The 24,651-nt window shown below is 46.0% G+C and overlaps 1 protein-coding gene across 4 annotated transcripts in view; it reads right to left on the bottom strand.

Annotated features, from left to right (window-relative positions):
- Window positions 1-23,602, bottom strand: part of GNL3L (G protein nucleolar 3 like) — a 95,840-nt gene extending 72,238 nt beyond the window's left edge. For 2 of the 4 annotated variants that reach the window (XM_034950603.3, XM_063601972.1), the window contains exons 1-8: window positions 19,250-19,460; window positions 17,085-17,150; window positions 8,481-8,542; window positions 7,340-7,447; window positions 6,180-6,296; window positions 4,535-4,618; window positions 4,231-4,366; window positions 3,247-3,350 (exon numbers count right to left, since the gene is read on the bottom strand). In XM_034950603.3, coding sequence (XP_034806494.1) covers window positions 3,247-3,350; window positions 4,231-4,366; window positions 4,535-4,618; window positions 6,180-6,296; window positions 7,340-7,447; window positions 8,481-8,542; window positions 17,085-17,103 — 630 coding nt within the window. In that variant the 5' untranslated portion in view covers window positions 17,104-17,150; window positions 19,250-19,460. Of the gene's footprint in view, window positions 1-3,246; window positions 3,351-4,230; window positions 4,367-4,534; window positions 4,619-6,179; window positions 6,297-7,339; window positions 7,448-8,480; window positions 8,543-14,993; window positions 15,116-17,084; window positions 17,151-19,249 lie in introns of those variants that run through there. The other 2 variants (XM_055106924.2, XM_055106925.2) reach the window with 2 other exon arrangements.
- Window positions 23,603-24,651: the final 1,049 nt, after the last annotated feature.

Genomic DNA, 24,651 nt, shown 5'->3' with positions numbered 1-24,651 from the left:
TGCACCACCACACCCGGCTAACTTTTGTATTTTTAGTAAAGACAGAGTTTCGCCATGTTGGTCAGGCTGGTCTCAAACTCCTGGCATCAAGCAATCTGCCCACCTTGGCCTCCCAAAGTGCTGGGATTACCGGCGTGAGCCACCACGCCCAGCCACAGCATTGTTTCCAATATCACAAAATTGGAATTAGCCTATATAGCCATCAATAAGAAACAGGTTAAAAAGCTGTAGCCTTAAAGTGGAATACAAATGAAATACAGCTGTTAGAAAAGGTGGCTTCTGGCCAGGTGCTGTGGCTCATGCCTGTAATCCAGCACTTTGGGAGGCCAAGGCAGGCGGATCACTTGAGGTCACGAGTTTAAGACCAGCCTGGCCAACGTGGCAAAACCACGTCTCTACTAAAAATACAAAAATTAGCTGGGTGTGGTGGCACGCACCTGTAATCCCAGCTACTCGGGAGGCTGAGGCAGAAGAATCGCTTGAACCCGGGAGGCAGAGGTTGCAGTGACCCAAGATTGCACCAGTGCACCCCAGCCTGGGAGATAGAGTGAGACGTCATCTCAAAAAAAAAAAAAAAGAAAAAAAAAAAAGAAAGAAAAGGCGGCTTCTATTTTTGCCATCAAAAAGGCCAAGAAGCTGGGCACGGTGGCTCAAACCTGTAATCCCAGTACTTTGGGAAGCTAAAGCAGGTGGATCACTTGAGGTCAGGAGTTCAAGACCAGCCTGACCAACATGGTGAAACCCTGTCTCTACTAAAAATACAAAATTAGCCAGACGTGGTAGCAAATGCCTGTCATCCCAGCTACTCGGGAGGCTGAGGGAGGAGAATCACTTGAACCCGGGAGGCAGAAGTTGCAGTGAGCCGAGATCGTGCCATCCCACTCCGGCCTGGGCAACAAGAGTGAAACTCCATCTCAAAAAAAATTTAAATTTAAATTTAAAAAAGGCCAAGAAAATGTAAATAAGGTATCATGTTTCTGAAAGGTTTAAAAGTTTAATGCTATCAAATGTTGCCAAGGGTGTAGGAAAAGAGGCCTCTCACACATTCATCTACCCCACTGGTGGGAGTATAAATTGGTACAGCCATCACGGAGGGTGATTCATCAGTGTCTAGGTAAAGGTAAAATGCAGAAAGGCTATGACCCAGCCACTCCCTTTCTCTACCTCACCTACAAACACATACTTGCCCATGTGCCAAGGAGACATGTGCAAGGGTATTTGTGGAAGCCCAGGTTATAACAATAAAAAACTGGAAACTAATTGTATTCAGCCTCGAAAAGGCACATCTCTATAGAAAGATGTCCAAGAGAAAAAAAAACTAAGCCACAGAATGATATACATAATACTTCCAAACAGTATTCCCTCTTTATATATACACTTCTATGTATATCCAAAGCACAGAATAACATTTGGAAGAAGGCCGAGTGCAGTGGCTTACGCCGGTAATCTCCGCACTTTGGAAGGCTGAGATGGGAGGGTCACTTGAGGCCAGGAGTTCAAGACCAGCCTGGGCACCAAAGCAAGACCCTCCCCCCATCTCTACAAAAATAAAAAAGATAAAAATTAGCCTGGCATGGTGGCATGCACTTATAGTCCAAGGTACTCAGGAGGCTGAGGCAGGAGGATGGCTTGAGCCCAGCAGTTTGAGGCTGCAATGAGCTATCATCACGCCACTGCACTGAGGCCTGGATGACCAGTTGAGACCCTAAATATCTGTATCTAAAATAAATAAAGTCTGGAAGAATGCACACCAAACTGTCAATGGCAGTTACCTCTGGGCATGAATAAAGGAGACTAGCATTAAGGAGACTGGTGAAAGGGTATTTAAGCTTTATCTGTAGTTAATTTTATTTTTTCTACTTTATTTTTAAATAAGTTTAACATCCAATGCAAAATTGAAAAAAAAGTCCCTTAGTATCCAATTTTTCTCCCAGAAACAATGTTTCTGTATTAATATTTTACAAACCATACGTATTTCTCTATTAATGATATAATTGGGAAGAACTGTGATTTGTTTCAAAGAGAAAAATGATTGGAGGTATACGTATTTTTTAGAGTTAACAAGTAGTTGGTTGTGCACAGTGGCTCACAGCTATAATCCTAGCATTCTGGGAAGCCAAGGCTGGTAGATCACCTGAGGTCAGGAGTTCGAGACCAGCCTGGCCAACATGGTGAAACCCCATCTCTACTAAAAAAAAAAACACAAAACTTAGCCACAATCCTGGCTACTCTAGAGGCTGAGGCACAAGAATCACTTGAACCCAGGAAGCAGAGATTGCAGTGAGCCGAGATGGTGCCACTGCACTCTAGCCTAGGTGACAAAGTGAGACTCTGTCTCAAAAAATAAAAAATAAAGTTAGACCGGGAGTGGTGGCTCACGCCTGTAATCCCAGCACTTTGGGAGGCCAAGGCGGGTGGATCACCCGAAGTCAGGAGCTTGAGACCAGCCCGGCCAACACGGCGAAACCCCGTGTCTACTAAAAATACAAAAATTAGCCAGGCATGGTGGCACATGCCTGTAGTCCCAGCTACTTGGGAGGCTGAGGCAGGAGAATTGCTTGAACTTGGTGGGCAGCGGTTGCAGTAAGCCAAGATCATGCCATTGCACTCCAGCCTGGGCAACAGAGTGAGACTCTGTCTCAAATAAATAAATAAACAAACAAACAAGTAGTTAACTGTATTTTACAAATTCCCTATAGACATTATCTTTTATCCTTACAAGTGAAAAAAAAGAAATGCTTCCTGAAGAGTGATAATACAGGAAGAAGTCAAGTGAAACTAATAAGAAGTCACTGGCCAGGCATGTTGGCTTATGCCTATAATCCCAGCACATTGGGAGGCCGAGGTGGGTGGATCACCTGAAGTCAGGAGTTCGAGACCAGTCTGGTCAACATGGCAAAACCCATCTCTACTAAAAATACAAAAATTACAAAAATTAGCAGGGCATGGTGACGCGTGCATGTAATCCCAGCTACTTCGGAGGCTGAGGCAGGAGAATCATTTGAACCCAGGAGGTGGAGGTTGCAGTAAGCCGAGATCGCACCATTGCATTCCAACCTGGGCAATAAGAGTGAAACTCCATCTCAAAAAAAAAAAAAAAAAGTCACTCGGTGGAGCAAAAAGCTCAAAGTTGAAGGCCCAGTTCAATTACTAAAGGGCTGGAGGTCCCAGTCCAAGTCACGACCCTCCCAGCTCTGGCCCCAAACTACCCTGAAAGCGGCTAGATGACCCTAGCCCCAGGCTTACCAGGTTTTTGACCTGATGCTGGGTACTGGCCTTGAAAGCCACAGTTGGCAACTCATTCCGAAGGTAATCCAGCCATTTCTCCACAACCTCCTTGGGGACCAGGTCTGGGGTAAATATAGGAACAGATGGGGCTGGTAAGCACAACAACACCTCCATGGTTCCCTCCAAAGACACCTCCACCCGTACCCAAAGCTAGGCCCACCTACCATCAACAGGTCTCTCAACTGGCCCTGTCATTCCCATCCAGTCCGCAGGTTGGAGTTAGAAAGGACAGTCTGGTCTACGGGATGCGTTAGCCCTCCCTGAGGGGGCCTCTGTTCCCTCAGGGAAAATGGACAAACTAGCTATCTGGTCCCAAATGTTCTCTTTCCAAAACAGCGCCAGGAGCATCAGAGACCCCCCAAATATTGTGTTTCCTATCCCCTCTCTGGATCATTCTAGGTTGGGCCAAATGACAAAGATAACCCTAAAAAGAATGGCTATCATGTGTGAAGTACTGACCACCATGTACCAAGCATTTTATCATTAATTCTTACAACAAATCTGTGAGGTTGGGATACCCATGGCCCATTTTACAGCTAGAGAAACAGGAGCTCTTGGAGGTGGCATGACTTATCCAGTGTCTCAGAGAAAAGAATCAGGACAGGTGGGGGGCTGAACCCTAGACATGAGTGACTCCTGAGCCCATGTGCTCCTCTGCCCCAGTCTTTGAGTTGAGGGAGGAGGAACTCTCCAGGGTTGTCCAAAAACAGAGAAGGCTCAAAATGGCAAGAACAGGGGCCTGAAAGGCAGACAGGCTTGGATTCCACACCTAACTTGTACCATACTCTGTGATACAGGCTTTGAAAATCGGAACAAAAATTTCTACTTTGCATGACTAATATGAGTATCACTGAGTTGCTGGGTTCAGTGTCTGGTCCAAGCTAGACGTTAAAGATGGCCTGCCCACCTTCCCTGTCACACCCAATCCTGCCTAACACCTACCAATCTTGTTCAAGACCAGGACCAGCTTCTTGTTGCCTTGTGCTCGCAGGACAGCCTCCTCCATTTGGAAGCAGCGGCAGCCTAATGGGTCTCTGGCATCCAGGACTTCCAGAATCACATCAGAGTATTCCACCACCTGCAGGGCAGAGGACCAGGAGATGAGGGCAGGGAAAGGATAGGGTAGCAGTGATGCAGGCCTGTGAAACAAAAATCTCCATCTCAGTCAGGAAAAAACAGAAATGGAGAGGAAAAGGGGCTGGACTGGAACCCTCCCGCAAAAGCCTGAAGAAATGGAACCCTGTACCTTACGGAACTCCTTGTAATAAGCCTTCCTCGTGGCCTCGTCATCCAGCTGAGGAAACATATTTAATTCCTGCAAAACTTCCTCCTAAAGGAGAAAAAAAAAGAGAATGGTCCAGGGGAGGAGGAGGAGAGAGCGAGAAAGAGAAGCAGGGCTTTGTAAACTATAGGAGGCTTAAAAAATCATGTGAGTCCTGGCCATCAGAGAAATGCAAATCAAAACCACAATGAAATACCATCTCAAACCAGTTAGAATGGCGATCATTAAAAAGTCAGGAAACAACAGGTGCTGGAGAGGATGTGGAGAAATAGGAACACTTTTACACTGTTGGTGGGACTGGAAACTAGTTCAACCATTGTGGAAGACAGTGTGGCGATTCCTCAAGGATCTAGAACTAGAAATACCATTTGACCCAGCCACCCCATTACTGGGTATATACCCAAAGGATTATAAATCATGTTACTATAAAGACATATGCACACGTATGTTTATTGCGGCACTATTCACAATAGCAAAGACTTGGAACCAACCCAAATGTCCATCAATGATAGACTGGATTAAGAAAATGTGGCACATATACACAATGGAATACTATGCAGCCATAAAAAAGGATGAGTTCATGTCCTTTGTAGGGACATGGATGAAGCTGGAAACCATCATTCTCAGCAAACTATTTCAAGGATAAAAAAACCAAACACCACATGTTCTCACTCATAGGTGGGAATTGAACAATGAGAACACTTGGACACAGGAAGGGGAACATCACACACCGGGGACTGTTGTAGGGTGGGGGGAGGGCGGAGGGATAGCATTAGGAGATATACCTAATGTAAATGACAAGTTAATGGGTGCAGCACACCAACATGGCACATGGATACATATGTAACAAACCTGCACGTTGTGCACGTGTACCCTAGAACTTAAAGTAAAATAATAATTTAAAAAATAAATCATGTGAGTCTCAGGCCACCAAAAAGTAGCTTTGACCAACCAATAAAGCTGGGAACTGGAAGAAAAATGGGCAGAACCCCATGGTTCATGTGTGCGCCTATGTGTATACGTGTGCTCGAGCACCAGGTGGAGACCTGAGTGTGCACATGGGTGTGAAAGGGAGGGAGGAGGGAGGTGTGAAAAAAACAATCTATGAGGGACACAGGATGGGGGAGGCATACACACTGCATGTCAGAAAAGGGAGTATGAGCTGGCAAGCGTGTATTCTGTGTGTGAAACAAGAACATCTGCCAAAAAGGCAGCAAGAAGCCCTAGAAGGAAGACAACATCCCCTCACATATGCTCCTCTCTGTCTCTCAATCCTCTCCTCATACTTTCGCTCCCTCTCCCCCAACCCCATCCCCTGGTAACATGTAACTCTCCCAGCCCCCGACTCCACCACCAGCCCCAGTCTTCAGGCTCAACCTTGGGAGAGAGGAGCTCTCCAGAGGTGTCCAGTCACGGGTAAGGCTCAAAATGGCCCTTTATCTCCCTTTATCCCTCCCTCCCTCCCTTCGTCCGTCCCCACGGTTTTCTATCCTCTCTACACTGATTCCCTTGTTCCCCTCCAACAACTTCACACCTTCTTCCCTTTCACAGAAAAACGGCAAAAGATGCTTTGAGCAAACCTACCCAGGGGCAAGGGCTGCACTCTTACCTTATGCTCAAACTCCTCCTGGCGTCTTAGGACATCCTGACAGTAGCTCTCGATGGTCCTGCGTTTTTGTCTTTCTTGCTCCCGGGCGGCTTGCTGCTTCTCCCTCATCTCCTCAACCTAACAAGTGAACACACACTGGTACTGGAGCTGACTGGGTCTGCAGCCTAAGGGAGGGATGGGTGACAGACAGAGGAAATGGTGCGACATGGCAGAGGTGGGAGGAGCAGGGTCCAGGGAGAGGGAAGATATGACATCAGGAGATGAGGGTTTGAGAAGAAGAAAAAGAGAGATGAAGGGAAGAAAAGAGTTGCAGAGAAAAGAGGGTATAAAAAGCAGAGAGAGAATGTATCCTAGGCAGGCGGAACCACTTAAGACCAGAGATGGAAAGAAGCCAAGGTCCTGGGATGCTTCATCATTTAAAGATAAGGAAGAAGGCTGGGCAGGGTGGCTCACGCCTGTAATCTCAACACTTTGGGAGGCCGAGGCAGGTGGATCACCTGAGGTCAGGAGTGCAAGACCAGCCTGACCAACATGGTGAAACTCCATCTCTACTAAAAATACAAAATTAGCTGGGCGTGGTGGTGCATGCCTGTAATCCCAGCTACTCAGGAGGCTGAGGCAGGAGAATCGCTTGAACCCGGGAGGTAGAGGTTGCAGTGAATCGAGATCACACCACTGCACTCCAGCCGGGACAACAAGGTGAAACTCCATCTCAAAAAAAAAAAAAAAAAAAAAAGATAAGAAAGGGGAAAAAGTGGCAAAAGAGACTGTCAGTGGCTAGTCAAAGAAGAAAGACATCCAGGAGAGTGAGATGACAAGAAAGTCCACATGCTTCAAAGAAAGCATAGCCTCAAATGCTGAGCATTCCAGTAAGATGAGGGAAGAATACTATTCATGAATGTGATGTCAGGGAAGGCGCTGATGAGGCCAGCAGGGGTAGTGTCAGCAGAGCAGTGGAAGCATAAGCCAGACAGCAATGGACTGGGTGGTGAACAAATGCAGACGTAAATCCAGTATCATGGTAACCTCCCTCTCTCCCGGCTTCCACAAATAGCCTCAACAACCCTAACAACTCTTGCCTTTGCCCTTCCATTCAACACTTCTGCGGACCTGGCATTCAAGGCAGGCCCTCTCTCTCCCCACCAAGGCAAAAAGCTTACCCACTTCTTCTTTAATTCAGCCTCTCGATTGGCATGATCATTGGGGTGAACAAAATGAGGTGCAGAGGGCACTTTGGAGGTTGCTTTCTTCCCATTTTGCTTTGCAGGCTGGCCACCACATAAGAGAAAAAAAACAGAGGTAATGAACCCATGGAAATCACCTCAAAAAGGCAGCAAGAAGCCCTAGAAGGAAGACAACATCCCCTCATAAATGCCCCTTCTATCTCTCAATCCTCTCATCCTCTCATCCCCTCACTCCCAAGGTGAGCAGCAGGAGTTAAAGCTTCTCAGATAAGTGTAGTTGTGGGGACAAAGAAAGGAGAGAGGCAAAAAGGGCTCCATCCCCAAAGATCTGCCCATCTGGCTGGGTAGAGGTCCTCTCTCCCATAGCTAGGCAGGGACTGACAGGAGACCTCTCAGAGGGGAAGGGCAGCTGGGAAGGTTTCCCAAGGCCCAGGGAAAACCTTTCTAGATAAGTGACTCTCAAAAGAGTGGTCCTCAGACCAGCAGTAGCAGCAGCACCTGGGAACTTGCTAGAAATACAAATCATGGGATGCCATGCCAGACCTACTGAATCAGAAACTCTGAGGTGGGGCCCAGCAATCAATGTTTTCCCCCATCCTCCAGGTGATTCTAGAGGACTGGTTAAAGTTTGAGAGCTTCACCCATGCTAAATTGTGAGAACCCAAGCCTTCTCTGGCCTATACCTTCTTCTCATTGCTCTTTCCCAAGCCTTACTTACCCACACCTTTCCCAGCAGGACCAGGAGATCCAGGAACCAAAGATGATGTTTTGGCCTCCCTCTTCTCCATAAGAAACAGGGACTTGAGAATCAGACAGTCTCAAATCCCAGTTGCGTTACCTTGAACCTAGGAACTTTCTCACTGACAGTTTCCTCAACTAAAACATGGGGATAATGATAATCCCTACCAAGGTAAATCAAGCACGAAGCTGCATATGACTTGGGAAAAATGCTGCTGATTCTCTGCTGCGGCCACCAAGAGAAGGAGGGAAAGCCAGATCCACTGACTCCAATGTGGCACTCTGTCCAGAGTCACCCAATATTTACTGGGTTTAGTGGGCCTCTCCCAGGACAAGCAACCTGTTCTTGACCTTACCCTCAACAACAGGCATACCTTACCTGAGGGTAGGGCCAACTTATCTTCTTGTGGCCCTTGGAAACTTCACCTGGCTTTTTATTTTCTACAAAAGAAAAAAAAGAAAGAAAAGAGCCGTCATCCATCTACGCGATATTTGTTGACACCTGAATCAAGGCCAGGCCACACTGGGAACCTAGCTAGGAAGCCTCAGATACCATGTCTGTCTAGATCCAGCACAAGACAAGAGATGCGGATGGCAGCAATAGTATCAGAGGAAGTACTGGATATAATATTTGCACATTATTTCATTGCAAATTCAAATAATTCTGAGAGGAATTCTGTACAGAGAGAAACCTGAATATGTGCTTGTGACTCCTCTTTCCCCCAGAACTTCCTACTGGGGGAAACTCAACAATTTAAGTGCCAGGCTGAGATGAGGGAGCTGGCAGCATGAGAAGGTAATCTAAGGAGTCCCAGCCCACTAAACCTGGGCAGATGCCCTCAGTATGTGGGGAAAGAACCATCCTTCCTGCTGACCCTGCTCAGGCCATTGCCTCCAAAGGGACTTGACCTACTCAGCCAAAATGCTGCCGCCTCCCTCAGATACAAAAAGAAGAGATCTACCACTTCTCCAATCATGACTTAGCAAAGCCCAAGAACTTATGAGGCCTCTCTCCTTCTTCAATAAGAAGTCCCATCTCTCAACCCGTTCACAGTTGGCCTATTGGGAAGAATGGCTCCCTTTAATTCTTACCACCTTCATAGGGGCTCAAGGAATTCCTAGAGAGACAGGAGTTTCTGGAAGCTCAGGATATATACAAACAAATATATTATATGAGCAGCTCAAGAATACCACACAGAGAACAGGCTCCACAATCACATCAGTTGGCTCCCACTACAGAGTTAAGGTACGAAACAGAACTTAAGTTCTACTGCAAATTCTTTTTATTTTGAGACCGACTCTTGCTCTATTGCCCGGGATGGAGTGCAGTGGTGTGATCTGGGCTCACTGCAACTTCTGCCTCCCGGGTTCAAGCGATTCTCCTGCCTCAGCCTCCCGTATTTGTATACAAAAATACAAATTTTTGTATTTTTAGTAGAGATGGGGTTTTGCCATTTAGCCAGGCTAGTCTCGAGCTACTGCAAATTCTTAAGGAGAATCAAGAAGATACTTCAAAGGAACTGTGTGAGAAAAAAAGATTTTCCAAAACTTGACACTGAATAAAAATTCAAAAGCCGGGTGCCGTGGCGCATGCTTGTAGCCCCAGCTACATGAGAGGTTAAGGCAGGAGGATCCCTTGAGCCCAGGAGTTCTAATCCAGCCTGGGCAACAAAGCAAGACCCCATCTCTTAAAAAAATACACAAACACAGACTGCTTTAACAGTCAAAACTTAAGCTGGGCACAGTAGCACCTGCCTGTTGCTAGCTGGGAGGCTGAGGCAAGAGGATCACTTGACCCTAGGAGTTCGAGAACAGCCTAGGCAACATAGTGAGACTCTGTCTCTTAAAAAAATTCAATAGAAATAGTGAAAAACAAAAAAGACATCACTAACAACCAAATTAATAAGCTAGAAGACCAAAGGAGGGGCTTACTTAGAGCAAAAATTCAAAGAAATTGAAATGATGAGCAAAAATATAAAAGAAAAAATGGACAATAGAGCCAAGACAGCTAAAATCTAAACAGGAGTTCCTGAAAGAGAAAAGGGTACAAATGGAGAAGCAATAATTTTCTGAATAACAGACGAAAGTTCCTTAAGTTGAACATAGGCTTGAGGTTTCAGACTGGAAAGACACAGGCAGCAGCAAGATTAACAACCAAGGCTGGGTGCCATGGCTCACCCTGTCATCCCAGCATTTTGGGAGGCTGAGGTGGGAGGATCGCTTGACACTAGGAGTTTGCGACTAATCCAGGCAACATAGTGAGACCTTGTCTATATAAAAAAAAAAGTTGTAGTCCCAGCTACTCGGGAGGCTGAGGCAGGAGAATGGCGTGAACCCGGGAGGCGGAGCTTGCAGTGAGCCGAGATCGCGCCACTGCACTCCAGCCTGGGCGACAGAGCGAGACTCCGTCTCAAAAAAAAAAAAAAAGTTTAATTAACCAGGTGTGGCGGCATGCACCTGTAGTCCTAGCTCTCAGGAAGCTGAGGCGGGAGGACTGGTTGATCCCAGGAATTCAAAGTTATAATGAGCTATGATGGCACCATTGCACTCCAGCCTGGACAACAGAGACCCTGTCTCAAAAAAAAAAAAAAAAAGATTAACAACCAAAAAGACATACCCTGGACATATCCTGATGAAATTTCTGAACTCCAAAGATAAAGAGATAAAATTCTAACCAACAGATCACTCTTACTTTGTGAAAGTAAGAAAAAGACATTTTCAGGTGAGCAAAGATTACCACCTGTCTTTCTTTCTTTCCTTTCTTTCCTTTCCTTCCTTTCCTTCCTTCCTTCCTTTCTTTCGTCTCTCCCTCCCTCCCTCTCTCTCTCTCTTTCTGTTTTTTTTTTTTTTTTTTTTTGAGACAGAGTCTCGCTCTGTTGCCCAGGCTGGAGTGCAGTGGTGCCACCTGAGCTCACTACAACCTCCACCTCCCAGGTTCAAGGAAATCTCCTGCCTCAGCCTCTGGAGTAGCTGGGATTACAGGCGTGCACCACTGTGCCTGGCTAATTTTTTTATTTTTAGTAGAGATGGGGTTTCGCCATGTTGGCCAGGCTGGTCTCAAACTCCTGGCCTCAAGTCATTGGCTCGCCTTGGCCTCCCAAAGTGCTGGGATTACAGGCATGAGCCACCACGCCTGGCCCTGTGTTTCCTTTTGGATAAAACTACTGGCAAAATAAAAATTAAATCAGAATAAAGATCCCAAGCTAAAGGAAACAAACAGTGGTGGGCAGGAAATCTATGGAAATCTACTAAAACTTATCACTGAGGCCAGGAGCGATGGCTCACAGCTATAATCCCTGCACTTTGGGAGGCCAAGGCGGGTGGATCACTTGAGGTCAGAAGTTCAAGACCAGCCTGGCTAACATGGTGAAACCCCATCTCTACTAAAAATACAAAAATTAGGAGTTTGAGACCAGCCTGCCCAACATGGTGAAATCCCGTCTCTACTAAAAATACAAAAATTAGCCGGGTTCCTGACTTGAGGTCAGGAGTTTGAGACCAGCCTGCCCAACATGGTGAAACCCCGTCTCTACTAAAAATACAAAAATTAGCCGGGCGTGTTGGCACGCGCCTGTAATCCCAGCTACTCGAGAGGCTGAGGCAGGAAAATTGCTTGAACCCAGGAGGTGGAGGTTGCAGTGAGCCAAGATCGCACCACTGCACTCCAGCCTGGGCAACACAGCAAGACTCTTGTCTTAAAAAAAAAAAAAATTAGCCAGGTGTGATGGCACATGTTTGTTGTCCCAGCTACTCAGGAGGCTGAGGCAGGAAGATCACTTGAGCCCAGGAGGCGGAGGTTGTGGTGAGCCATGATCACACCTGCACTCTAGCCTGGCCGACAGAGTGAGACCCTGTCTCAAAAAAACAACAAAAAAAGGATTCTTAAAATCGAAGAAGCATATCATAAGGAAATAGCTCAGAACTGAAATACCAAATTATTTCAATAAAATCCAGGAATCAAGTAATGGGGGTTGGAAAAGCAAAAGCATGAAAGCATGCTAAAGGTTTCATTTTGAAAGGGTAGGTTACAAAATAGTCATTATTTAACTTTGGTAAAGTGATAAATACAGAATTAATTATGTTTGACATAAATATGAATACAATTACCAACATAACTTAATTACCGATGGAGGATTGTTTAAAAACTTCATCAAGTTAGCAAAACATAAATAAGGGAATAAGAGGAAACAAAATAAATAATAAATATAAAATAAGATGGTAGAGAGCCGTGCACGGTGGCTCACACCTGTAATCCCAGCACTTTGGGAGGCTGAGGTGGGTGGATCACTAGGTCAGGAGTTCGAGACCAGCCTGGCCAACATGGTGAAACCCTGTCTCCACTAAAAATACAAAAATTAACTGGGCATGGTGGCAGGCACCTGCAATCCCAGCTACTCGGGAGGCTGAGGCAAGAGAATCGCTTGAACCCAGGAGGCGGAGGTTGCAGTGAGCTGAGATCGCGCCATTGCACTCCAGCCCGGGTGACAGGGCGAGACTGCGTCTCAAAAAATAAATAAATAAAAAATAAGACGGTAGAAATCTGACCAGACATAAACGTCTCATAACAAATGTGAATGGGTCGAATTTAAATAAACACAGTTTAAATAAACACGAAACAGACCACCAGTCTCCTTTCTTCTAAAGTACTCATGTTGCAACAACAACAACAAAAAAAAATGTGAGGTTTGGAATGAACCAGGTCTGGACATTTTACTCAACAATTTCCATCTGCCTAACTTCCCTGGAAACTGAGTGCCTGCAATGGATACAAGCACACAGTGAAAGAAAACACATCACTTGGAGAGAAAAAGAATGTGCTTCAGAGGGGAGAAGAGAAGAGGGGAGGGAAAAAGGAGAAGGGGGTGCAGTCAGTCATCCCTCCCAGCACTCAGGAGCCTCTGCTCATAGGTTTTTCAACAACTCCAGAGAGAAAACAGCTACCATTTTATAACCAGCAGACATTCTTACTCTGGCTCAACAACTACCTAGCTATATGACCTTGAAGAATTTTTTAAAACCTCTCTGAGCCTCAATGCATCCACCAACATCATCTAGGCCTAAAATCACCAATTCATCAGTACTCAAAAGCAGATCTCTGTATTCGCTAATCCCTCATCTCCCATACTGTCACCCACAGATGTCCCTGTACACCCACTGACTTCATTCCCCTCATCCTTCCTCTGCCGTAGCATCAAATTTCCCACAACATTCTCTGAAACTCCCACCTGGGTGATCAGCACTCCCCTAACAACCTCTCCCTAGGATCAATTGTCCAAGCTCCTGCCTTGATACTTGGCTCTCCCAAGGACAATGCTTCACTTGCAGGCCTCTCAAAAGGTGGTTGTTGTTTTCACTGCCACGTTTATCCTGGGGTCAGTAGGTAGAGAACGTAGCCCTCCAGACTCACCAGTGCCAAGCTGAGACTATTTTTCCCTCTTGTTAAAAAGAAAAAAAAAAAAAAACCAGGTGTGGTAGCTCACGCCTGTAATCCCAGCACTTTGGGAAGCCAAGATGGGAGGATTGTTTGAGCTCAGCAGTTCAAGCCCAGCCTGGACAACATAGAAAGACCCTCATCTCTATTGAAAAAAAAAAATTAGTGGGGCATAGTGGCAAATGCCTGTAGTCCCAGCTACTCAGAAGGTTGAGGCAGGAGGATCACTTGAGCCCAGGAGGTTGAGGCTGCAATGAGCTATGACAGCGCCACTACACTGCAGCCTGGGTGACAGAGTGAGACTCCATCTCAAAAATGTGTGGAGGGGGATAGGATAAAAAACCTGTTCTTTTTGAGGCCCCAACTAGGCTGCTATGCCTGTCATCTATGACTTACTTTTCCTCATCTATTGAAGCACCTGGTTCACTGCTTTTCTTTTGACCCAACTCCTGCCACCAACAACCTGGGTGACTTTGGAGATCACTGGGCAACCCTTCCAACAATCCAGGTTTCCCACTTCCTTGACATCTTCATCTCCAAAGATCTCCACTCAATCATAGCCACTCACCCACCCATTCCTCTGGTTACACCTATGGGGGAACCACCTGCAACTGCTTGGACTTCTGAAAGCAGTCTCAGACACCCCTCTCTCCTATCTTCAAGCTCATTTGTCCAACCTCCTAGAGACTTGAACGTTCTACTCAGTTCCTTATTTGTCAGCCATCCTTCTTCCCTTCCTGTCCAGCTAACATCCCACAGTCTGTTATTACAATTGCACTCCTGCAAAAAGCCGCAATTCCTTTGCCCCTCCATTGCCCTACTATGACATCTTTATCAGTGTTTGGTAACTGACCAGCAGGCAGACAAGGCAAGCAGGCAGGCAAGTTCCATGGAGTATACACCTGTGCCACCAACACCAATAGTTGTAAACTTTTTTGATTTTTTTTTTTTTTTGAGACAAAGTCTTGCACTGTCACCCAGGCTGGAGTGCAATGGCGCGATCTCAGCTCACTACAACCTCCGCCTCCCGGGTTCATGCGATTCTCCTGCCTCAGCCTCCCAAGTAGCTGGGATTACAGGCACACACCACCACACTCGGCTACATTTTTGTATTTTTAGTAGAGACGGGGTTTCACTACGTTGGCCAGACTGCTCTCGAACTCCTGACCTAGTGATCCGCCTGCCTTGGCCTCCCAAAGTGCTGGGATTACAGGCGTGAGCCACCTCGCCTAGCCAGTTGTAAACTTTTTAAGTGATAGAACACTCCCCCCTTCAAAAATAACCACTCAAACATGAACAGCGGCCAGGCACAGTGGCTCGTGCCTGTAATCCCAGCACTTTGGGAGGCCGAGGTGGGTGGATCCCTTGAGGTCAAGAGTTGGAGACCAGCCTGGCCAACATGGCGAAACCCCGTCTCTACTAAAAATACAAAAAAAATTAGCCAAGCGTGGTGGTACGCACCTGTAATCCCAGCTACTCAGGAGGCTGAGGCTGGAAAATCACTTGAGCCTAGGAGGCGGAGGTTGCAGTGAGCTCAGATCACACCACTGTACTCCAGCCTGGGCGACAGAACGTGACTCTGTCTTGAAAAAAAATTAAAACTTTAAAAGAATGCACAACAGTTAAAACTGCATTTGAACACTCTTTAGCACTCCTCAAAAACCTTCCCAGACTTAATCATTATCATTTGGGTCCAAGATATCCCTAGCCCAGAGTGCAGACAGCTGCACCACATGGTACCTCCCCCCATCTTTCCCAGCAATCATCCCAGTTAGTCTGATCATTAATTGCAATTTACCAGTGAAGGTCTTGGTTTTGTAGGCACATAGGGAGTTTTTCTATTTAATTTTCACCATTTTCCTCACTAATGTAGATGTGTAGAATTATTCTTTATTTTTAACAGGTAATAGTCATATGATTCCAAAACAAAAAGGTGTTATTTTGAGAGGTCTCCCTCCCATGCTTGTCCCTATCCATTGCAGTCCCCTCACTGCCACAAGAAACCACTTTATTAGTTTATTGTGCATCATTTTCTTTATGTAAATACCAATATATATTCTTATTTTCTCCCATTTTCTTCCATAAAAGGTAACATACTGTAGTCCTGTTGGCCAACTTCTTTCAGTTAGCAAATCTGAAGATCTTTCCATCTAATAGTCTTTCCACACAATACAGTTTTTCCATATAATCTTTCTATACGATACTACTTTATCTTTTAAACAGCCAGAATTCTTAAGTATGCATATATCCTACTTTATTTAACGAGGTAATTTTTGTCTTTTCCATCACTATCAATATTTCTATCATCTAGTATTAGATGTTCCTAAATAAAGTATAATTACCACCTTTCTTGTGTTACTTATAAATATGATTATTTGGTCGGGCATGGTGGTTCACGCCTGCAATTCCAGCACTTTGGGAGGCCAAGGCAGGCGGATCACTTGAGGTCAGGAGTTCGAGACCAGACTGGCCAACATGGCAAAACCCCGTCTCTACTGGTAACAAAGCAAGAGTCCATCTCAAAAAAACATAAAAAATAAAATAAAAGTATGATTATTTGCTTTTGGTATTAACAGTATGATTCTTGATGACATTTTTATGATTATATAAAAAATGTATTTTTTTCCCACCAAGCTGTCCACTGGCAGGGCCAGCATTCACACAGAAAACAGAGCACAATCCTCATCCAGCCTGCCCAGTGCCAGTGTGCTATCCAAATGTTATCATTTTCTTTTCTTTTTTTGTTTTGTTTTTTTCCTTTTTTTTTTTTGAGACAGCGTCTCACTCTGTCGCCCAGACTGGAGTGCAGTGGCATGATCTTGGCTCACCACAACCTCTGCTTCCCAGGCTCAAGCGATTCTCCTGCCTCAGCCTCCCAAGCAGCTGGCATTACAGGCACGCTCTTAACCACTAGTACAACTTATGGTACCAACCGATAGAGAAAAATGTTAGGACATGTCGGGGTTACAGGCAGTGTGATATGTTTTTATCGCAATTCACCTCAGATCAAGTCACTTAACCTTGCTAAGCTTCAGTTTCCTCATCTGTAAATTGAGAATGGGGCATAATGGAAACATTCTCTTACAAGGAAGTCAGGAGGACAGCAATGATACCATATGAAAAAGATCCAGACTGAGTGATGTGAAACATATTCAACAGTTTTTAAAAGTTGCTGTGAAGGCTGGGCGCAGTGGCTCATGCCTGTAATCCCAGCACTTTGGGAGGCCGACGTAGGCAGATCACTTGCGGTCAGGAGTTCGAGACCAGCCTGGCCAACATGGTGAAACTCCGTCTCTACTAAAAATACAAAAAGTAGCCTGGCATGGTGGCACACACCTATAATCCCAGCTACTCGGTAGGCTGAGGCAGGAAATGCTTGAACCCGGGAGGCGGAGGTTGCAGTGAACTGAGATTGCACCACTGCACTCCAGCCTAGGTGACAGAGCGAGACTCCATCTCAAAACAAAAACCAGAAAAACAAAAAGTTGCTGTGAAATTCTATGAATATTCATTAAAAGCACAGGATTGGGAGGGGTGGTAAAGGAAACTCACTGTGTCTAAGTTTCATCATGATGACCAGCTTGAAAGCAGATAGGTTCAAATCTGCTTGCTCTCTTCCTGTCAGAATGGGAGAAGAAGCAATTTGAAGACAGCTGGGAATCACAATGCCACAAGCCCCCTCCTAAGTCCCCTAAAGGTAAAATGTTAAAGAACATTATGAGGAAGTCGTAATAATTAGGAAAACTGGGAGAAGCTGGAGCTAAAGCCTCATATGGCTGAGTCCACACAGAGAAGGCAGTGTCATACTACCCAAAGGGAGGAATAGGTCTCAACCTCATCCCGGGTGGAGTCAGTGGCTCAAAGCCACTGGGCTTTGAGCCCAGTGGGGTCAAATGGGGTCAGATGGGGTCTTTGGTCCTTATTCCTCCACACTGTAGTGTTATATTCTAGGTAGGGGACTAGTGCTCAACACCTCCACACTGAGGGGAAAGGGACATGCAAGGATGGTCTATTTCTATATGGGGTGATAATAGTGCCTCTTTTCCCAAGTAGGGGATTCTATATCTCATCTACCCTGGGAGAGGTGGTGGGGAAGGGCGTAAATAGATCTCAGGAGTCTACCCTGGGGAAAAGGGGCCTGAGAACAGGGATTCTTACCTGAGTGTCTATACGGACTGAGATAAGTACAAAATCTTGGAGGAGGGGGTAAAAATCTGTGCCTGCATATGCCTGGGGTCTATACCTTGGTGATTTGGGTTGGGGGGATTGTCATCTGTCCCTCTACTCTGGGGTGCAGAGAAACTGGGGAAACCCACAAAGTGGCTGTGTGCATCTCTGCTGCATGGAGAAAGAATCACAGATCTGTTTATCTCTAGATTATGGGGATGGGTCCTGCGTCTCTTCACCCTGGAGAGGGCTGTGGTACAGGATCGATATGCCTGATTCCACAACTATGCAGCTTTGAATAAGCGGGTCTGCACCTTACCTGCAGTGAGCTATTCTGGACCCTTCTATGGAAGGTGGACTGTGACAACTTTCATCTTTTATGCTGGTTGAAGTCAGCGGCACACTAACACTGAAAGAAATAGGGGCTCTGGTTCTCTGCATGGGTGGTGTGTGGAGGGGGCTGGCAATGCAGCTATAAATTAATAGATCAGCCCTAATACTTGGGGGTGGGGGCGTCTGTGATTCTACCCTGGGTGGAGAGAAACAGATCTGAGCTCCACTACCTTGGGTAAAGGGGAGAGACCATACGCACTGAACTGCCAGGTAATCAGCGATGTCACTCCCTCTCAACATTACAGGGAGGGAGACCTGCATATCTGCTCCTGTGGGGTATCTCCCTTGCTACATTTAGTGATTCTAAATCTTTGGGGGAGGTAGGGGAGGTAGGGGGATGATCTGTGTCTACCTCAAAGGGAGAGGAACACATCTGAGCCCCTCTACCCCCACGGCCCCTCAAGGGGCAGACCTGACTGTCTCTTCATGGATTAAGGTCTGTTCCTGTTTGCTTCGAAGCATGTTGGGTGCTTCGAAAAATTACACATTCGGTAAAACGGGGGCTACGGAAGTAGGGATCAGGTCTGATTCTCCACAATGGGGACTCACTCTAACCTAAGAGGAGGGGGCAATCGGCTTAGTTGTCCATAGGCTGAGGCCTGTAACTGCAAACACTTTGGGGACGGGTGAGTTGGGGAGCGATACTGAGGGCTCTGAGTCTACGCGTATGGGGAGGAGGTGCCCTCCCTCTGTATATTAAATGTTTCTAAGCTCCTCTATGCTGGTATGGGGGCAGATACATCAAAGCCTCTGTCTGTCCTGAGGAGGTGCCTCGAGGCGGCTGTCTAGAGCCAAGCCAAGGAAGTGCCTTAAGTCGGGAGAAGTCTGCGCTGCTCAGCTGGGTGGAGGGAGATGTCTCTACACGGTTGGGGTGGATGTCCCCCATGCCTTTGGTGGGTCGACTCCTGTCTATACAGGGTGAATGCAGAATGGAGCCTCACTATCTTGAGGACGACCAACGCTTCACCACACAAGTGAAGTTTGTGCCTCTCTACACAGTGTGTCCCGGGTCTACACCTTTCTAGGTGGGATGGGGCAATGCCCCTCTCCCGGCAAACTCCACTCAGCGAAAAGGCAATTCGGCGCGTCTCCACGTGTGCCGCGATCCCTGCCCCTCTTCCGGTCCCTTCTACCCTGGAAGGGATCCTGCTGTTTACCTCTCTATTCCAGGTTGGCGGGCATCTCTGGTTTCACATCCAATAGACGATCCTAACTGCCCGGCCGTCTAGGTGAGCACACATTGTGAGAAAAGAGGAGAGAAGTTTCTTACTTACACTTCCGGCGGGGATCTGAGAAGCGAGGGCAACACGACAACTCGGTTGAGCGAGCAGAAACTCTCGCGCAGCTAGGCTCCGACTTCCGGATCCCAGGCCGGCGGCGCCCGACTCCGCCCACCGTGCGGTCTCCGCGGGTGGGGGGGAGGGGGCGGAGCTTCTGACTGACAGCTGACGCCCGCCCGTCCCTTCTTCGCGACCACGCTGGCCCCGCCTCCTGCCTGCCCCGTAGTTAAAGAAATAGCGGAGGAGGGAGAAGGAGGACGGCGAGAAGACCAGGAAGAAGCGGCGGGTCGACTGGTGTGGCCATATACCTTACTTGCAAGCCAAAATTTTGTCTGCGGGCATCTGTCTGGGGTTAAATATGCGTGCTCCCAAATCTCAATAACCAGGCAGTCACCACGCCCGAATCAGACAAGGGTGGGGGATGGTGTCTTTGTCTGCCTGGAAGATGGCGACAGCAGGGTGTGAGAAAATGGCCGCCTGGGTCACATGTCTGGCCGGGTACTCCCCACCTGAAGTGAATTGGTTAGCTATTCCCAACCACCTTCCCGGGTCCTTGAGCCCCAGACCATCCCTGAGCACTCCTAGCTTTTTCTGCATACGTTCAGATCTATGGCCATACCCAACCCGAGCTGGAGCAGGAGCCAGAACGACTAGAAGCCTCTCCCACCCTTTTGCCTTCTTCCCCTCCTACTCCATCCTTCCCTCAATCCCGGAGCAGCGTCTGCAGAAGGGAATGAATTTATATCTCTGGAGTGGGGCAAGTAGGGGTTTCTGAAGCCATCTCAAGAAGCTGGCTGGGAAGTGAGGTCTCCCCCACAAAATAGTAAATATTAGTCTGCAAATGTTTTCTTCTTGATGGTTTAATTCCAGCCCCTCCTCTTCCTCAAGCCTAAACCCTGGGGTGGGGCACAGAGTAGGTGGAACTCTGTGCCTCCGAGGGTGGGTTTGTTTCTCCACTTCAAGCACAGACGGGCTGAAAATGACTCCATCTGTCCCTTTATCCCTTACATAAACAGGACTCACTACCTCTCTACATCGTTGAAGGGCTTCTAACCTCTCATCCTAGAGACACATGAAATTCCTCTGGACCCGAAACCAGCCCTGACCACTTTCACCTTTCCCCCTGCATTTGCAATTTTGTTCTGTTTCTCTAAGACCTAACTCTTGTCACTTCGATGAAACCTTCTCTGACTTTCGCAGATGAGTTAGAAACCCAGAGCACCTTACCTATACAGCTAAGCTAGCACTTATCACAATACTGTAGTTGTTTATGTGACTGTGTCTCCACAGGAGGGTGAACTCCCTGAGAGCAGGGGCCATGTATCTTCAAGCTTTCAACACCCAGCACAAGACTGGTATGAGGCAGGCTTCAACAACTGTTTGTTAAATGGGTGAGTTTACAGGCCTGCACCACAAAAAATGGGAAATGGGCTGTTTAGTAGATGGCATTGGGAAATTTGGCTCTCCATGAAAAGAAATATAAAACTGGATCTCTATTTATTCCACCTAAGAGAGTAGACTGTGAATGTGAAAGGTAAAACTATGAAGTTAATATATGCAGGAGAATATCTTTGTGACTTGTGACTGGGGAAGGACTTTTTAAACAAAATCCCAAATGCACAAGATATAAGGGAAAAAATACAATGAAATCTTGTGGAAACTAGTTATTACGACTTTGGAAAACAATTAGGAAGTATCCAGAATAGCTGAAGATGACCCTGGGACCCAGCAGTTCTAGTATTGGAGATGATTGATTAATAGGTAGATAGACAGATAGAGATCCCCTCTAAACTTTAACTCCTAGAGAAATTCTTATACATTTGCTCAATGAGCATGTGGAAGAATGTTCATTGCAGAACTGTTTGTAATAGAGAAAAAAATGTGAACAGCCCAAAATTCCACCAACAGGAGAATGAATAAGTAAATTATGGTATAGCCATATGACAGAATACTATGCAGAATACTATAATGAAAAAGAATGAATCATGTTGCATGCATTGACCCAGCTAAATTTCAAAAACACAATACTGAGATAAAATACAAATTGCAGAGGACACATAAAGTGTGAAACCATTTATATAAAGTTTTAAAATCTAGAAAACAGCAAACAATGTTGCTTATAGATTATATAGATATATAAACAATAATTTTTTTTTGAGACAAGATGTTGCTCTGTCGTCCAGGCTGCAGTGCAGTGGCTTGATTTCCTCTCCCTGCAGCCTCCACCTCCCTGACTCAAGCCATCCTCCCACCTCAGCTTCCCAAGTACCTGGACTATGGGCATGTACCACCACACCTGGCTAATTTTTGTATTTTTTGTAGAGACAGGGTTTCACCATGTTGCCCAGGCTAATCTTGAGTTCCTGAGCTCAAGTGATCCAACCACATCTTGGCCTCCCAAGGTGCTGGGATTACAGGTGTGAGCCACCGCCCCCAGCCAACAATAATTTTTAAGGAGAAATACCAAATCCAGAATACTGATTACCTCTGGGGAAGAAAACAAAAGAACAGAATGAGAGAGAGATACACAGGGAACTTCAACTGTTTGTCTAATATTTTACTTTCTAAGCTAGGTGGTAGGTACGTGGGTTTTTGTTATCTTCTCTATACTTATTTGTATGTCTGAAATATTTCATATTTTTTAAAAGACTACAAGGATCTGAAACAAAATGTTAATAATAGTTAAATCTAGATTAGTGGTTCTCTAACTTTCCCCAGCATCAGAATCACTGGGAGGGCTTGTTAGAACACCAATTACTGGGCCTCATGCCCAGAGTTTTGATTCAGTAAGTCTGGTTTAGGGCCCAGGATTTGCATTTCTAACAAATCAAAGTGACATTATCAGTGAATTTAATTTTCTTCCTTGTACTTTTCTGTGTTTTCCATGTATTTGATGAATATTTATTACTTTAGTGAGAGATTGTGTTATTTTTTAAAATCTCTTTCATCTCTACTTCCCACTTTCATTTCCCTCCTATAGGCAGCCATTCAAAGGTGTTTTATGCATATTTTTGCATATATGCATTCTTGGAAAATACGTATTATTGCTTTATGTGTATTTCCTCCTTTTTTTTTTTTTTTTTTTTTTGAGCCAGGGTCTTGCTCTATTGCCCAGACTGGAGTGCAGTGGCATGACCTCCACTAACTGCAACCTCCGCCTACTGGGCTCAAGGGATCCTCCCACCTCACCCTCCCGAGTAGCTGGGGAACTACAGGCGCACATCACCATGCCCAGCTAATTTTTAAAGATGTTTTTACTGGTCTCGGCTGGGCACTGTGGCTCACACCTGTAATCCCAGCACTTTGGGAGGCCAAGGCAGGCGGATCACCTGAGGTCAGGAGTTCGAGACCAGCCTGGCCAACATGGTGAAACCCTGTCTCTACCAAAAAGAAAAATACAAAAAATTAGCTGGGTGTGGTGGCAGGCACCTTAATCCCAGCTACTTGGGAGGCAGAGGCAGGAGAATCGTTTGAACCCGGGAGGCGGAGGTTGCAGTGAGCCAAGATCAAGCCATTGCACTCAAACCTGGGGGACAAGCACAAGACTTCTCTCAAAAAAAAAAAAAAAAAAGATTTTTTTACTGGTCTCAAACTCGGGGCTCAAGCAATCTGCTTGCCTCGGCCTCCTAAAGTGATGGGATTGTGGGTGACTGCACCCGGCCAAATTTTTATTTTATATTGTTTCCAAATTCAGAACAGTCGAAAGAATGGTATAATGAAAGCCCATATACCCTTATACTTCACCAAATATCATCCTACATAACCACAATACCATTATCAAACCTAAGAAGATTTAACTATAATTCAATAATGCCATCACGTATAGCCCATATTCACATTTCCACCCAATTATCCCCAAAAATGCAGCTTTCGTTTTTTGATCCCAGGATCTAATCAAGGTTTATGTATTACGTTTCTTTTTTTTTTTTTTTTTTTTTTTTGAGACGAAGTCTTGCTCTGTTGCCCAGGCTCGAGTGCAGTGGCGCAATCTTGGCTCACTGCAACCTCTACCTCCTGGGTTCAAGTAATTCTCCTGCCTCCACCTCCCAAGTAGCTGGGACTACAGGCGCCCGCCACCATGCCTGGCTAATTTTTGTATTTTAAGTAGAGACAGGGTTTCTGCACACTGGAGTGATCCATCCACCTTGGCCTCCCAAAGTGCAGGGATTACAGTCATGAGCCACCACACCTGATGTTTGTGTATTACATTTGGTTGTTATATCCCTTTAACCTCTTTTAATCTAGAATAATACCCCTATATTTTTTGTTTCAAATGACATTTATGTTTTTGAAGAGTCCAGGCCAATTGTCTTGTAATATGTCCCATATTCTGGATTCTTTTGTTCTTTTCACATGAATAGATTCAGAATAAATATTTTTAGCAAGAACAGTACATAGGGGATATCCTTTATTTTGTATTGTGTCACCTCAAGAGGCACATGATATCAGATTGTCTCACTATTGAGTATACTTTGTACTTGTTTTTCTTTTACATAAATATCTCATCCTGGCCAGGTGCGGTGGCTCATGCCTGTAATCCCAGCACTTTGGGAGGCCGAAGTAGGCGGATTGCTTGAGGCCAGGAGTTCAAGACCAGCCTGGCCAACATGGCGAAACCCTGTCTCTACTAAAAATGCAAAAATTAGCCGGGTGTGGTGGCACACACCTCTAATCCCAGCTACTGGGGAGGCTGAGGCACGAGAATCGCTTGAACCTGGGAGGCAGAGGTTGCAGTGAGCTGAGATCACACCACTGCACTCCAGCCTGGGTGATGGAGTAAGACTCTGTCTTAAAAAAAAAAAAAAAAAAAAAAGTCATTCTGTTTTCCATTCAGCCTAGTGTTTTTAAGGTCTATCCATATTGCTGTGTGTACATCTAATCTATTGCTTCTTTTTTTTTTTTTTTTTTTTTTTTTGAGATGGTGTCTCACTCTGTTGCCCAGGCTGGAGTGCAGTAGCGCTATCTGGGCTTACTGCAAACTCTGCCCCCCGGGTTCCTGCCTCAGCCTCCCGAGTAGCTGGAATTACAGGCGCCCACCACCATGCCCGTGTATTTTTAGTAGAGACGGGGTTTTGCCATATTGGCCAGGCTGGTCTCGAATTCCTGGCCTCAGGTGATCCACCCACCTCGGCATCCCAAAGTGCTGGGATTACAGGCGTGAGCCACTGCACCCAACCTGACCTCATCCATTGCTTCTATCTGCTCATGGTAACCATACTGTGCCTTCACTGCATAGATTGCCTCCAGCTCTCCAATAATACTTCAGTGAACATCCTTGT

This window comes from Pan paniscus, chromosome X (genome assembly GCF_029289425.2).
Source record: "Pan paniscus chromosome X, NHGRI_mPanPan1-v2.0_pri, whole genome shotgun sequence".
Taxonomy (NCBI): domain Eukaryota; kingdom Metazoa; phylum Chordata; class Mammalia; order Primates; family Hominidae; genus Pan; species Pan paniscus.
Note: the sequence above shows the minus strand (reverse complement) of the source record. Positions and strands in the feature narration are given on the sequence as shown.